The following is a 17,009-nucleotide window of genomic DNA, read 5'->3' as shown; positions in this document are numbered from 1 at the left end:
ATCCCTAGAGCAGTGGTTCCCAAACTTGGCAACTTTAAGACTTGTGGACTTCAACTCCCAGAATTCTCCAGCCAGCAGAGTCTTAAAGTTGTCAAGTTTGGGAACCACTGCCTAAGACTAACACTTCTGATGGTAAATTGCATTTAACTTGTTATGAAAGAACAAATTGAGAACACCAGATGTCACAGACAGGAGAGGCATTTCAAAGGGTGCAACTGATATAATTTTTTCCCACTGGCTTTTAGTTTGCACCTTGAGGTAGAACAAGGACTATAGTAACATCTGTCATGGGTCTGTAAGGGAACGAAGGGCCAGATGTTTTCTAGTGCCAGAAATGCAGACTTTCTAATAAGAATGGCTCGTTCTTCAATGTATCCTTTATAGATTGGAAGGCAGACTGGGTGATATTTCAAACAGCTATATTACACATGCCAGTAAACAATAAGAATGGGTAGAATCAGCTTGACTAAGATGATTAAATGGACACTGGCTTATATTTTTATAATAAAAATATCATCTACCAAATGCAGCACATGCAGAGACACCAAAGGTCTGATAAACTTGAATTCATTTGAGTCTGAATAGTAGTATATACTAAAAGTCAGGAAACAAAGGAAGTGGGATGGAAATAGAAGAATAAAGAATTGGCCCATTACAAATTATTGTTCCCTTTTTATTCAGATTATTTTTTTAAAAATCAATTACAAACATCATTCTGCATTGGTCTTTGTGCGCAGTAACAAACCCCCTCCTGAAAATGAAGAAACAATTCTATATAATTTAATTTCGTTCATGAATCCTTGCTAGTTAAGGGAAGTTGCATGGCTCTTAGAAAGCTTTACTCTAGAGAATCCACTTAGGTCTGGACGCGATCATCTTATAATCCAACCAATTTCGTTGTATTTAAGTACAATGACAATAAAGTTTATACATCTCTCCCGGAACACTAAGAATTATCAGAAAAGCCTAACTAATTACCACTACAGTACAGGCTAGGAATGGGGCTACTATTGGCAGTATTTATCCATTTGCAAGAACCCCACTGTAACATTTGGGAAGAGAGATTTCAAGCACAATTCTCAAAGTTTCATTTGGAAGAATAAATACTGGAGATGTAAAGCAAACAGTCCTGAATCAAAAGTACATTCCATACATATACTAAGTTCTCTTGCTGGATCTGTAAAATTGTTTAGTCCTTCAGATGTATTCTGACTGTATGGCCGAATGGATATTATTTTCTTACACAGGAAAAATGATTTTGTTTATATTAACCTTTGTTGAGTCATATCATCTTTATATCCATCAGAAATTCCTCAGTATGTTTTTTTTAAAACACGAGACCATTTCGCGTTTATACCTAAAGGTGGAAAAATGTTTAGAACAGATCTATTATTATTATTATTATTGGTTTAAACAATGAAACAAAACACTTATTGCCTTTTGTTACGTGCAATGACAATGCAGAACAACTATACATTGTCAACTATTCATTGATCCACCTGCAGAGATTTACTGCTGAGGACTGTTTAGTACAGGATATGTAAAGAGGACATAAGCAATTCAGCCTTGCTGTCCAAATAAATCTCCTAAAATCCTATCTATGCTCTTGATTGTTTAAAAAAAGGATACTATTTATTTCAGCAACTTATAAAAGTAAATATTTCCAAATCCCTGGAAAAAAAAAACTCAACACACCTTTGTTGTTGAACACTGTATTTCAATAGAAGACTATAAGCCTTCAAGGTCTCTGAGGCTGCCCCACTCTGTTCCCTAACACACATACATACAGCAAAGGCCATCAATTATAGACCACACTGGACAGTTACATTTATAGAGACCTGCCTCAACAATTAGAAGAATTTAAAGGAAAAAAAAACCTCTTGAAAACTCATGATTACGCTTTATAACCAACAGCCTTGAAGAAACAGAACTAATTAGGGGCAAAAGGACAAATGCACAAAAAACCTGCTTCCCAAGATCAAGTTTCAAAAATCAATATAATTAAATCAATACTAGCTTAGTTCCGCACAATAATATAAAACACTAGTCCAGTTGCAATTTCTACTGTGCAATATTCCCTGTTTTGATGCATTTTGAAGGTCAGTTTGAGAAAAGGCATTAGTTCTTATTATCCAAGTCCTACATCCAGGGACATCATAACCACAAATCCTAAGATGGCTGTCCAGGAAGCCAGCTTTCCATTGCCACTAAAAAGAAAAAGAAAAGGCAATAATGTTTTTTGTTTGTTTGTTTGGTAAGAATGACAGTTTTAGAATTTAAAAGACTTTTTAAAAAATCCCCCTCTTGAAACCGAAAGATTTCTAAAAGTGCTCAACTTACTTCTAAAAGCTTCTCTACCTTTCCTTCTGTGCAAGTTGTTCATATTGCAAGGAGTAAATTGATTCTTAAATATTTAGCTCTCAAAGTTTTCAGGACACCTGTACGTTTCGTATGTTTCACCCCAGTATATCTACCATACAGACTTATATTAATTTTGGGGCTCGGCTGGAGTAACAAATTACTGTTTCCTGCTTGGATACTTCATTCTATCTTGATTCAAGCACACACACATTTTCCTTGCTTCCATGAAGTGATTCTGGAATACAGTATTTGTTGATATTGGACTACTGATACCATAATACCCAGTATTAATGTGTGTTACTATTTGGCCATTATACCAAAATAAATACTACCTATGAAATTATTACAAAATTAAAATATTGGGTTCCACACTTGCACAGTCTACTGTTGATATAGGTACAGCCTATAATTTTCTAGCAGGAGCTTTACCTGACATGTAGCATTCACGTCTAAACTGTCAGTTCAGAAAATTATCAGATATCCTCAGACCTCAATGTGGAGGTTAGGTGGACTTTTTTGAAGTCAAGACGGCCATTTCGAGAGCTACAGTTATACATAAGCAACTTCTCTTTATTGGATAAGATCAAGCAAGAATTGAACACAGAACAATCCTTTTAAACATGGAAGGACCAGAAGTGGGTTCCTACCAGTTCGTACCGGTTCAGGTGAACCGGTATTGGAAATTGGGCCGGGGACACCAAACCAGTAGGGAGGGCAGGCTGGCCATGCCCCAAAACTGGCTCGGACGCTCGCCCTGCCTCGCTTTCACCATGTGCATCCGCAGAACTGCCTCTTCCTGCCTACACACAGGTAAGCATTCGTGCTAGCCTACCCCCCCCCCCCACTGGCCAGCATCGTCCGAAGCCGCTGCAGCCACGGTGGGGACAGGAGCAGCCTGGCAATCTTTGCAGCCATGTGACTACAAAGCTTGCCAGGCCGGGTGGCCCCCTCCCCGTCGGGACGAAGCTGCTGCCATTGCAGCTTCTGGAGAGCCACGCTCATGTTGGCAATCCGGGGGGCAGGGGGAACCAGCTGCTGCCTCCTAGCTCGTGAGCCAGCCGGCGGTGAACTGGGCAGGGGCGATGGTAATGGCTGAGTTGGGCACTCGGGGAGGGCAAGGTTAGCATGCTCCCAGCCACACTCTGTGATGCCTCCATTCGCTAGCTCAGGGCAGTGGGATCAGCTGCAGCCTGGATGAGCCAAGGAACTGCGGGGAGCCTCCTGCATGTTGCACCCCCCTCCCGGTCTTTGCCTGAAACTCCATGCCATTTTCGGGTGCCTAGCTTGCCAGGCTTCCCCTGTCCAATCCCCACCGTGGGTGCAACGGCAGTAGCTTTGGAAGACACTAGCCCAGCAGGGAGGGGGCTGCCCAGCTTGGCAAGCTTTGCAGCCACATGGCTGCAAAGTTTGCTGGGATGCCCCCACTCCCCGCCTGGCTAGCGTCTCCCAAAGCAGTCGGTGTTGCAGCCATGGCAGGAATGGAGGCAGAAAAAGAAAAACTTCTCACGAATGTGAGGCAATTAACAACTTCTTGCACTGACGAGAAGTTTATCTTTACTGTGTAAGGGCCGGGAATTGCTCCAATGCTGCAGGCTCCGAGGCTCTGAAGGGGGGAATGCTGCTTGACTGCCCCCTCCTGAAGCAACCTTGAAAGTTTTCAAGCTCATCGGGAGAGGCAATTTTTTTTAAAGAAAACCCCAAAAAAGCGTCAAGATCCAGAGCTTCCAGTCTCTGGTAAGATGTGCATCTCATGGCCCGGCCCGGTCCATATCCTGCCCCACTAGCCACCCCCAAATTGCGCCCCACTGCAAGCCTTTGTGTGCAGGGAAAAACCTTGCACAGTAAAGAAAAACTTCAAAATTTTTGCTAACTTTTCCTGTGGGCATGGCTTGGTGGGGGGGTCATGTGACTGAGTGGGCATGGGCGTGACTGACATAAAGTTGGCCACGCCCACCCAGTCACATGTCCCCACTTAGCCACGCCCACCAAACCAGTAGTGAAAATGTTTTAAAACCCACCACTGGGAAGGACCCTACAATGTTGGAGAGATTTGGAAGTTGCTGTGCTGTAGATGTTACATAAACGTTCTACTTTGAGAGCTGGTAATGAGATTGCTACTCGGAGTGATCTGTGCTCAGTGAGAAAACTGAAGACAAATCATAAGAAAGCCATTTGGTCCATTTGTGACCCATCTGGTTGTGATACACAAAGGCTCTGGTTGTTTCCCTTCACCACTGCAAAAAACAAACAGTTGTGTGTCCTTCCAAAGTAAAGTAGTTTACTGAAGACAGAATGCAATTTCTGATTTATTTTTTTTAGTTAGCTCCAATCAAATGCTGATGAAGTTGATCCTCAAACTAATGGAAGTTGTGATTTTTCAGTTAATTGCTGCTCCTAGCTCCTTCAATAACGTATTATGGATATAAGTGTAGAGGGTCAACAATACAGGGTCAACAAAGAGGTAATTATTACTAAGCAGATTACTAATTATTGTTTAGTACGACTGTCACTAATTATTAAGTAGATTATTGCTAAGTAGATAATTATCAATTACTAATTAGTAATACCAACTATTACTAATTATTAAGTTGATTACTACTAATTACTGATTATTACTACTTACTGAATACTAATTACTAATGATTATTTACTAATCTAAGAAAAAAATCATTCAATTAAGTGGATTAGATTGCATTGTACCTCTAGGATTTTAAAGTTGATCAGATGCAAATAAACCAGGTCCTCACCTGATCTGTGCTTCTGGGATGATGTCATCCACCACTACATACACCATTGCTCCAGCAGCAAAAGCCAAAGCATATGGGAGGAGAGGCTCTGCTAGCACTATGGCAAAAGCACCAAAGATGCCAGCTAGGGGCTCCACCATGCCACTTAACTGCCCATACCTGTAAAGCAAGTGGAGCAAAATGTCACTCAAGAGACAAAGGATCTCTTTCCTTCTACATGCAGTGGATTGTTTTCCCCCTCAACTGCCACCCTTTGGAGGACTCTGAGTCAATATAGGATCAGCTCTTTCCCTCCTCTCTGCCAAGTTCTTCCGTGGGGTCATGGATGTTTATCAGCCTTTGAAAAACAAACAGAAGCTTCTCCGAGTCTTTCTTGAGCAAACATCTAGGAGATCATCCCTCCTTTAGACTGAGAAGTGACCAAAAGTTCTGGAGGAAAGATGAGAACATCAGGCAGCCCCTCTCTGTCCCCCCCTCCCTCCTGCCTCAGCATGTAATATTCCTAATTTACCTGGTCCACTTTGTTTCTCTATGAAACTTTCAGGTTAAAGACTTCACGTCACTTAAGAGATCTAAAAATCCCAATGAGGACCCTCATCTTCTCTGCATATTCTTATGCAATTGGCCTAACACAGTGATGGCTAACAGAGTACTAAAACTGGACCGTGCACATGTGCACCAGAGCGCTGGAACCCAGAAGAGAGCAGCTGACTGGTGTGTATGCACGTGGAGGCCAGCTGCTCTTCTGGGTTCTGTCACGCGCATGCACATCGGACAGCTGGTCCATCATGTATGCACACTGGCCAGGTCTCTTCCCGGTTCCGGAACATGCATGCATACCAGCCAGCTGGTCTTTGCGTGAAGACCAGCTGGCCAGTGTGCATGCACATGCCAGAACCCAGAAGAGCAGCTGGCGATGGCATGCCCTCCCACGGAGAGGACTCTGGATGCCACCTCTGGAACGCGTGCCATAGGTTCGCCATCGTGGGCCTAATACATCTAGAGGGCATTCAATTGGTGACATTGAGTCTCTTCTTTTCACCAGAAGGTTTCTGACTAGTATAGCATGCAGATGTGTTAGCAGGTATATGGGAGAGCAATTTGAGGGCTTTGGAGAATGTGTGGTTAAGTTAATTTATGATTTTTTTTAAAATCAAAATTTCAAACCCATGCTGTTAGATAAAACTGGAAGGGGGCAAAAATTAGGAAATTAATATGACAGACCAACCCGGGAGAAATAAAGCCTCATTACAGGATGTGTTTAAAGTGTATAGAGGCATCGAGGGGTCCTCACATGAGCCCTCAGGTGTAGATTCATCAAAGCATTAGAATGTGGGCATTAGGATCAGTGTTGAAAACTGAGTATATTTTGAACTACAACTCCAACAACTAATTGGTACCAGCCATGCTGATTGGTGCTATTAGATGAAATCCAAAACATTTGGAGGGTGCCCAATTTTCTGACTTTATAACAAACATTTCTTGAGTGGATCAGGTCTGGATCAGTTGACAGTAAAAAAATAAAGCCCAGTGTGACTCAGCAGTTTATTTCATTTGTAAGCGGCAAACACCATGAAAAAATTGGCAAATTCTTCCTCAATTGTACTGTTTACCCAGTTCAGGCAATGATGAGACAGACTTGAAAAATTATTCCTTTTGCATGGAACATCATAAAAACAAGAAGATTGTACTGCTATTGGTGGGTTGTTGTTTTTGTTTTTTTTAAAGTTCAGATCACCACCTGCAGCTGCCCTTTATCCTTCATTTGGGTAAAAAGCTAAGATCAATGCCTTCAATGAAATCGTAAAATATTTGGCAGAAAACTCCATTTGCACAAGAGGCTCTTCAGAGACCATAAAATCGTCTCACTGAATAAAAAGTTTGAGAACTTACAACAGAAATAGCAGCATTTTCCTTGCATTAGAGGGATAGTATGACTCAAAGCCATTTTTATGCATTTTAGTTCTACCATTAAGGCAGATAACAGTGAAGAAAACACAAAGAAACACCGGAGTAACAATTTGACTTGCTTACCAGAAGGCTCTCCATGTTGAAAATCCAGCCCCATGCAAGGGAAGGCTGACAGCCAGCCCTTCTGGAAAATTCTGAATGCCAATCCCAATGGCTAAATTCCTATACAAATAAAATGAAACAAATTTTATATAACATTGATGTTTGTATAAGGATGGGGGAAAGTTATGAGGATCGTCCTCTACTGGAAAAGAAATCCTTATGATTAAACACATCTCTTTAATGTCAATGTTTTTAGCCCTTGAGGCCTAATGTAATAACTAATGCTTGGCATCCAGCTCATGATTTTCATCTTCAAAGTGTTCCTCAACTTAACAATGCCTCTGGGAGGCAAATAGAGGTGGGTGGAGAGAAAACTTGTCAAAAAGAAGCAAGCTTAAAATAGCTAACTCCAGTTGAATTCCAAAGAGCTGAAGCACACACCGAAAACACCTCCACAAAGGTACATTGTAAAATGGTAAGAAAGATGCTGAGGCTAATGTTGCTTAATGCACACACACTATATATATATATATATATATATATATATATATATATATATATGTGTGTGTGTGTGTGTGTGTGTGTGTGTGTGTGTGTGTGTGTGTGTGTGTGTGTGTGTGTGTGTGTGTGGTGTGTGTGTTGCTTAATGCACACACTATATATATATGTGTGTGTGTGTGTGTGTGTGTGTGTGTGTGTGTACACACACATACATACATATACATAAATAAAGTGTGCATTAAGCAACATATAAACATAGACAACAACATGTCCCATTCTGAAAACTTTCAAGAGATTCCTCATAAGATTCACTCAGAGGTGGAGAATCACAAAATTATATAGAGTAGGCAAGAATTTTCAGTAGGAATCTGGATTGCCTTACATTCTTAAAAAGTATATCACACTCATGAGTGCCCACATATGAATTATAAACTCTTTCCAAACACCACCACAGAACAGAAGAATTTTCTGTGATCAAGCAAGCCACATCAATCATTCCCAAAGCTACAACAGGTCCAGATATCAAATATCTACCTCTCTTGAGATATAGTTGAACTCTACTTTTTTCTTCAAAGAGGAAACAGTAGACGCAGCTCAGATAGTTTGATTGACTACTTGTGATCAAAACGAGGGGGGACTTTTAAGGGGAGTGGGGTGGAATTCAGCTTGAAGGTTTTCCATTCCTGCCCTAGAACACAGCTTTACATATCACTTTATTTAAACAAAAATAGAATAAAAGCTGTTTTGACTACAATTGCCCCTTCCGCATGACTTTCTTTATGCAACCTTCTGTAATATGGTTTTTGGCATATATTTTGTCTAGATAATTGCTGGTTTGTGAGGGTTTCTTTTGTTTTGTTTTTTTGTTAAGACAGAATTGAGTGGACTGTATGTCAGTCTGCAATTTCTAAAATCTGATGTCTTTGACATTCTAGGTTGAACATCCCTTTTCATTCAATACAAATTTGCATTATTAGACTGGAAGAAAGTGTGCATAACTTTCATCATTCTAACAGAGTACAGCATTTGTATTCTTAAAAGGCAGAAGGTAATATGGGTACACTCAGAAAATAAGAAAAGTATTGGTGATACTGCTTAACAGACAAAGGCTAGGATATCTGACAACAGAATGTACATATATGCCTTTGTCAAAAGGAAATAAATCATCCACTTTATGCCTCTAATTTTGCTGTTGAATATTCAGGCTTAATAAAATAAGGGTAAATGTATTGCCTGGGTTTGAAACTTTCTAATAATATGTAAACAATGTGAATGGCTAAAATGTACAATAAGCTTCTTAAAGTTGTTAATGTACTGTTAAACACTGAGTAACTGATTACAACTGATAACACTTTTTTAAAAAGACAGTTGACCAATGTAAGGATCTAACAGTCCGTCTATTCAGTGCTTAACTGCCAATGAGTAGAAACATTATTTTTCTAGGAATGTCAAACCACCAAGATTTAATTGTCCTTAAAGTAGACATGTAGCTTTGAATTTGAGCAGGTTTCATCTGAAGAGGTAAAAAGAGAGCAATGTGGTTATGTAGACACAATATTGAATTTTAATGTGAGAAATCTAGATTGTAATCTCTTTCCAACCACAAAGCTCACTGGGTGGGCTTGGGCAAGTCACAATCTCTGCAGAATCTATGTTAGTGGCTTACTGAAAGGATAAATGAACAAAGAATTTCAAAGTGCTTTATGCACATAAAATGTACCTGCCCTTTCCTTTCCATCACCAGTAGTGCCTTGTACCCTTTTCACTGCCTCTATTCTTCAGAGGAGCTCAGTTTTGGCAGCCGAATTTCCATTGAAAGATCCTGCTTGCGTCTAAACATGTTGTGTTAAAAAAAAAGGAAGCCAAGAATGGGCTACCAATAATCACTAGGAGTAGTAGGTGAATAGATGGATCACTCAGAGAGGGAGAGCAGAAGAGGGAAAATAAGAATAGATTGCTCAGTCATATCTCCACAAATATGAATATGCAATCTGGAGACAAGTATTTCCTTCTAACAACAATCCTGCAAAATAATGCTATCATGCTATTTATGATTTAACTATGATTATGTCCCCATACCCCTCACAATCAATTTTTATCACATTTTTTAGCTTCTAAAGCTGTAACAAGATACATTTTAAAAACCAACTCTTGGAAAGAAAATGATTGTACTTGGAATAATAAAATGTTACTTCCCTATAGGTACTTTCCAAGAAAGAGCCAGGGGATTAAAAGTAACTAAATTCTAAAAGGTTACAGACAAAATGTTGAGTGAATCAGCCTGATTGTTCTCATAGAACAGAAGGGTGTATTAATAAGAAGTGAGCTTTACCAGCAAATGTTTGAGTTTCATTCCATTCCAGCATCGGTGGTATAGGAGAAAAAGAGCGCCTGTTACATTACGTGCTTGGCATGGATGCTGCTGAATGAATGGCTTATGAAACTGGGGCCACTTGCTTTACGGTGGGATGCCTGCCTGCGAAATTTTCCTAAAATGAAATTTTGAAGGAAACTTAAGCTCCTCTCCTTGAGTTTCCCTGTTTGATGGTAGAATTTGCTGCTCTCAAGCATGAAGGATTAACAACGCCAGAGGGCAGATTCTGGATGAGAGTGGCACAAACCTTTCTCTCCAAGGCTCTACCTACAAGGCTCAGTCATGTCCTATAGTAACCCCTCTTATGCCACACACACCTACAGTATCATTTCAGTCCAAGTAACTGAAGCCAAGCGCCATTCAAAACCCAACCAGGTTACATCTACGACAATGTTGAAAGGTTAGCAAATTTCCCTTTCTAAAGGTATCCTCTGTGCAGTATACATCTACAACTACTGCCTGTATAGACTTGCCCCATTCTCCAGACTGGATGACCAGTTCTGTGCAGTATGTATATTATTTGGGATATGGCAGAGCAGGGGTGAAATACAGCAGGGTCTGGAGAACCGATAACAGAAATTTTGAATAGTTTGGAGAACCGGCAAATGTCACTTCTAGCTGGCCCCAGAGTGGGGAGGGAATGGGGATTTTTCAGTATCCTTCCCCTGGAGTGGGGAGGGAATGGAGATTTTACAGTATCCTTCCCTGCCACGCCCACCAAGCCACGCCCACAGAACTGGTAGTAAAAAAATAATAATTTCACCACTGTGGCAGAGCTATTCTTAAATTAAAAGAGCAGGCCAGTAAGATTTTTCAATCTCACTTAGCAGCATCTACAGCACAGAAAGGAAACGTTAGCCGATTTTACTGAGCTCATGTGTGCAGACAGCTGTGTTATATAAAGGACATGCTTTTTCCTGTTCTTCAGGGAAATGTGAATGGGAAAACTGATGGAACACTTGAGCTCTGGGGCAATCCCTGACACATCAACGGAGCTCGGTAGTGGACAAAAGGCTAATTGCTTTGTGTGATGTGCTGATTGAAAAGAAATGCCACCTAGGAGAACAGAATAGATTCACTTATATATCTTTGGGGTTGTGCAGTAGCTCGATTCATCACTAGGCAGCCTCCAGCAAGCACCAGGAGCAATTATCTCCATCTTTGGTGGCTTTAGAGATCTACCCTGGGGGAAGATTTCCCCTCTGAAATATGGAGTTGAAAAACAGCAGGGCTTCCTTCGGTGCCTTCTGTTCTTTCCCTTAACTGAGAGCCTCCCATCTCTTCACAAAGAGGGGCTCCATTCTTCAGACAGAGAAAATGCAACAGCTGCAAGAGAAAGATCCTGTTTGACAGATTAAAACTCTTGCTTCCTATTAGCAAAATAAGACTTGGGATGGAAATGTGGGGGGGGAATCACTCTCAGTTGCTTAACTTTTTAACAGCTGACAGAAAGGAGGAGGACGGGACAAACTGATGAGAATCAAGGGAAAGAGGGAGAGTGGGGAAAAAAACCATCTTTTCAAAAAAACAGGGGAGCTGCTGTCTCCATGCTCCCCTCCTCTCCTGCCTCTCCTTAGTACAAAACAGCTATTACTAGCTCCAACCACAACAAACTAATGAGTGGGAGAGAGAAAAATGTGAATGGAAGAGGCTGTGCTAAAACAAACCACAGACTGTCACTTTCCCCTACCAGAAGGCAAAGCCTGCCTTGACCTTGCTCTAGTTATTGCCTTCAAAAGAAAAAAAGAAAAAGAAAGAGCAATTAGGTGAATCCTTGTTTTGGTTTGTTCTGAGTAGAGAAAAGGATGGGTTAGTTAGGTGATGATGACTGAACGGGAAAACAAAAGGAACTAGGCAAAAGCTGAGCTAATTACATGCATTAAACATCTTGATGAAACGAGGATCAAACAATGCCTATCCTCCTTGGTCTTACTTTTGAACAGAAAATACAATTGTGCAGGGCAATGTTTCTTTTCTTGACTTTCAGGGAGTGTCTGATAATGCAAACGATGGCATGTTCACATGGAATTTACAAACACTTTTGAAATACGGAATTGCCAACATTTAAAGTCCCATTTGCTGCCAGTATTCTGGATGATTGGAAAGAATTTCTCTGTGGCTGTTGGTCCAAAATATCATCAGGCTCTATGTCTTTTTTCCATGCTAACTAACCACACCCAAATTATGAAAACTACCAAGAAGCCAAATCTGTTGTGAAAACAGAATATATTTAATTGTAAAAAGAATAAAGAGCCAGATGCTGAAACTAGATGAAGGACATTTCCTTAGGTTCAACAGCACAAGATGAAGCAGAATTGATGAAAATACAAGAATAAAAATATGAGGATGGGAGTAGTAAAAGCAGGTCTCTGGACTCATTTTTTAGTGATTCAGGACCCAGGTAGGGCCTTTCCTCCAACAGGTATCTGAAGAAGGTGAGACATTCCTTGGCAAAGGTTAACAAGGCCATACAGTTGCTTCAATGAACTCTTCGTAAACACATTTTCCTTATGGCTATTCAATTCACAACATTAGCTAGGATCTTCAACCTGTTCTTTAAAATATTTCTCGGGAAATCATAATTGGGAGAAAGTTCTTAGAAATGAATAATATTAGAGAGTCCATCTTTTGGAACCCACTTTTTAGAAACAGGGTTCTAGCAAATGTAGACATTAAAGCTAAAGTTTCCCTTCGCACATGCTAGTCGTTCCCGACTCTAGGGGGTGGTGCTCATCTCCGTTACAAAGCTGAAGAGCCAGCACTGTCTGAAGATGACTCCGTGGTCATGTGGCTGGCATGACTAAATGCCAAAGGTGCACGGAACGCTGTTACCTTCCCACCAATGGTGGTCCCTATTTTTCTACTTGAATTTTTACATGCTTTCGAACTGCTAGGTTGGCAGAAGCTGGGACATGAAATGGGCACTCACTCCGTTATATGGTGCTAAGGTTTCAAAACACCAAACTGCCGACCTTTCTGATCGACAAGCTCAGTGTCTTAGCCACTGAACCACCGTGTCCCCTTTAATTTAGACATTAGTCTATAGTTAATTCTTTAGATCTTCTAGTAATGTTCATCCTTTTCATGAAGCTCCTTAGGACTCAATTCTCTGGATAGCAACATGGGGGGGGGAGGGTGAGCTGAAATCTGAAATAGTCAAGAGGGGGGGGGCAAGGACAATAATTAAAGGAGGAGCCACTGCACTGCTAGAGACTGCTCTGCCCCCATGATAGTAACTAATCACAATCACTGTAACTCTAATACAGTGGTTCCCATTCTTTTTTTGGCCATGCCCCACCTAATTAACTCTAAAATCCTGATGCCACCTGCCTGTGATATATAATACTTTGCTCAAAAGGTGAATATTCACAAGGAGGAAGTCTAAAAGGCCATTAACTAAGTTTTAAAAAGGTTCAAATTGCCCCCATTAAAAATCAAATTGCCCCCCTGTGGGCCATGGGCCCTATGTTGGGAACCATTGCTCTAATAGCTCTTGAAATTGAATTAAGGTTGAATAAAACCTATCTATTAATTTGGAAGATAGATTTATGGAATTAGTATTCATGCATTTTTAAACCACACTGAAAAGTGTAATCATCAGTTTCTTCAGAGAATGTGTGACTGGAAAATTCAATCTTGGTTTCCTTATTGTTTTAATAGTAGGGGGAAAAATCCTACTGTGAAAAGTCTCTTGACTCTTAAAAGGTCACAGAACATTTTACCAAAGGGTAAAAAGAGTTTCCTTAAGCCTAGAAACCAATATCGTACTACCAAAACATTTGGAATCAAATATTACTTTGTTCTTGTAAATTTATTCTCTCATGTAGGGGATGATTTATTTATTTACTGTATTTTTCTGACTATAAGATGAACCGGAGTATAAGACGCACCAAGATTTTGAAGAGGTAAATTTAAAAAAAAGTTTGTGCACTCTGCAGGCCTCCCAAACCCTCCGCACGCACCGTTTTTTTGCAAAAAAAACCCAGGGTGTGCATAGGCTTTGGGAGGCTTGTAGAGTGCTTCTGGGGATTGGGGGGGACGACAAAAACAAGCAAAAAACAGCCTGTTTTTTGCTTGTATTTGCCCTCCACAGACCCCAGGAGCACTTGCAGGCCTCCAAAACCCTTAACATGTCCATTTTTTAGAAAAATGGGATGCGCGGGGACGGGGTTTCAGGAAGCCAAAAATGCTGTATTCAGTGTATAAGATGCACTCAGATTTTCACCCTCTTTTGGGGGGAGAAAAGGTGCATTTTATACTCCCAAAAGTATGGTAAATACTTTGAACCTGTGCTGTAACATAAATTTCAGATTGAGAGTACCATTAAAAAAAAAATCAATACCAGCCCCTATATTTTTAAAAGGCTAACCTTGTACTTATCCGGAACCAGTAAGATTTCCTAGGAATTAATCTGGGTATGAAATGATATTACTGCCAATTGCATGCCTACCCATAACTGGATTTGTAATGCTAAGAAGGTGCTCCCCTGGTCCTTTGCTTAACATAAACTTTCCAATGATGGGAAAGAGAAAGGAGTTCTGTTTGCAGTTGTGCACAAAAACAGGTCAACCTTGGGAAAGAAGTTCTTGTGATGGTATGCTTAATGCAGTGAAGAAGGTTTCCCTCTAAAACGCCTGAACAAGAACTTTTTTGTGATTTGTGCTATGTAAATACCATCTGTTCATTTTATGATTGCTTCTTAACTCTGCACAAGGGAAGATCACAACTCCACCAAAGTTTTATGGAAAACAAAAGATCCATTATGAAGAACTAGGAAGAAACTCTTTGAAGGCTCCCTCACATGGCAGAGGAAGGAAATGGACATTATTTTTTAAAAATGTATCAACACACACACCGCCGCCCTCATGCACACTGCACATACCAAAAGCCCAGCGTTGTAATATAATGCAGATTGTGTTTTACTTCTGAATACTCCCATTCCCTCTTATTCAACATCCAATTAGACACGAGATGGGAAAAGTCAGATTTCACAGTATTTGACATCTGACCTGCAAAGGTATTTATTAACTGATTACGATGGAGAATTTCAAATGTTGCACATGCCAGGAAAATTGCATTCAACACTGCAGTCTGCTCAGGACAATGTTGATTCATAACACGCTCCCAACATTTTCTTACGACTATAGCAGAGGGAGAGGAGGAGTAGCAAGCAAAAAGCAAGAGGCCTTTCAGCAATCCTGCTACTGAGGCAGGTGAACTTTTGAAGAATTGAACATTCTTTACAAAAAGGCATAACATATCTGACTCTATTAGGTGGCTGGCGTGCAAGAGTGAAGAAGCAGGTGGGATGTCATCTCCATTTGCTGCTTCTTTTACCATCTAAATCACGAAGTCCCAGGGCTGGTGCCCCTGTAAAATAATGGAGGAAGGGAGGAGAAAATGTCAGGCAGCTTCTGTTACCAAATGAGCTGTCCTTCTCCCAAGAGGCCAGCAGATTACCTGTCTTCTGAGGAAGACCAATAGGGCCATACATCACAGCTCATTATTTTAACCTCCATAAGACGTTAAGAACTGATGACCACAGCAGCAGCAGCACCTCCTCCTCCTCCTCTTCTTCTTCTTCCTCCTCCCTTCTTCTAAAAAGAGGGGCCGAGCTCCATTTTGCTTCCCCCCCAACATCTGAAAACCAGGTAAGAAAAAGCACCAACCCATGAATCCTGAGCTGGAAGCAAGCTAAGGACCGTTAATTCAATTTATTTTACAGATAATATATTTATTATTTCATTTGATTTGCATACTGCCCAACTCTCAAGAAGTCAAGAAAACATAAAACAAGAGAAACAATACAACAACAACAAAAGCAGCAAAGATGGCACAACAATCACAAAAAAGCTGCTTCAAAGAGGCAATATCCTCCTAGCAAAAGCCAGGTCTTCATTGCTCTCTGAAACTTCAGTAGGATGGAAATCTCCAAAATTGTGGAGGGACTGCATTCTAGAAGGCAAACAATGCATAGATAAGGTGCATTTAACAGATCCATCCCTTCTGGATGAAATTATCAGGGCAGAAAAAAGAAAAGATAGGAAGAACATTGCTACTTCTTTCTGAGTAGAGGGCAGGGAAGTAAAGGGGCTGGTGGCAACATTTGTGAACAGGCTTTTCTCAAGAGTTGGATGAGGATGATGTATGGTTTACATGGAAGGCCCATCCTATACATCCCATATATTGATATAGGTAGTCCCCAACTCGCAACCTAATTGAGCCTAAAATTATAATCGTAAACCGTGCAGGTCATTAAGTGAGTCACCATGTGACTGTGCTCAATTTTACCACCTTTTTTATGGTGGTGATTGTTAAGTGAAAGTGGCAGTTGTTAAGGAATCCATTGTCCGCAATGGCCCTTTTTGGCCAGAAACTGGAAGCAAATGCTTATTTCCGGCAAAAAAGTGCCATAAATCATGGTGTTGTAACTTTGGGATGCTGCAAATGGCTGTAAATATGATCACATGATTGGGAGGGCGAGGGAAGCTGTAGGAACTTTGAATCCTGGTCTTAAGTAGCCCTGGGGAATCGTAACAGTTGCTAAGTGATCTGTCATAAGTTGAGGACTAACTGTAGGCGGCTTATTCTGCAAAGAGTACCCTTTAAATAGCAATACATTTTAATATTTAATCACATTTAATAACTAGCAAGTCATTTTAAAAATGCTGCAACAGATCTATAACCTGCAATACTACATTGGCTAAACTATTTTAAATGTGAAACCTGCCAAAATCAAAACTATCAGCGGTATTCAAGTTTCCTGCTTTCAAAATGTTCAAATTAAATAAGCAAGGTCAATGCAAATATGAAGTGGTATTTTTTTAGTCACTCCCACCCTAGACAGTTCAGGAATGAACTACTGTAAAATGCTCTACATGCTGTGGTACGTCCATGTGATGCCACTGCTCCCGGAGCTGCAATGGCTACCAGTTGCATTCCAGGTGAAATTCAAGGTGCTAGTTCCTCACCTAAATGCAATAGGGCCTGGCTATTTGAGAGACTGCCTCTCT

At 40.6% G+C, this 17,009-nt stretch overlaps 1 protein-coding gene across 3 annotated transcripts in view; it reads right to left on the bottom strand.

Moving 5' to 3' along the window:
- Positions 1 to 658: 658 nt before the first annotated feature.
- Positions 659 to 17,009, bottom strand: part of SLC39A11 (solute carrier family 39 member 11) — a 379,931-nt gene continuing 363,580 nt past the window's right edge. For all 3 annotated transcript variants that reach the window (XM_014068383.2, XM_014068385.2, XM_014068382.2), the window contains exons 8-10: positions 7,143 to 7,241; positions 5,109 to 5,267; positions 659 to 2,207 (exon numbers count right to left, since the gene is read on the bottom strand). In XM_014068383.2, coding sequence (XP_013923858.2) covers positions 2,129 to 2,207; positions 5,109 to 5,267; positions 7,143 to 7,241 — 337 coding nt within the window. In that variant the 3' untranslated portion in view covers positions 659 to 2,128. The remainder of the gene's footprint in view (positions 2,208 to 5,108; positions 5,268 to 7,142; positions 7,242 to 17,009) is intronic.

This window comes from Thamnophis sirtalis, unplaced genomic scaffold (assembly GCF_051295495.1).
Source record: "Thamnophis sirtalis isolate CommonGarterSnake01/CBP01778 unplaced genomic scaffold, rThaSir2_p1.2 scaffold_3, whole genome shotgun sequence".
NCBI classification, from domain to species: Eukaryota; Metazoa; Chordata; class Lepidosauria; order Squamata; family Natricidae; genus Thamnophis; species Thamnophis sirtalis.
The sequence above is the reverse complement of the archived record's forward strand: the minus strand, read 5'-3'. Positions and strand labels throughout refer to the sequence as shown.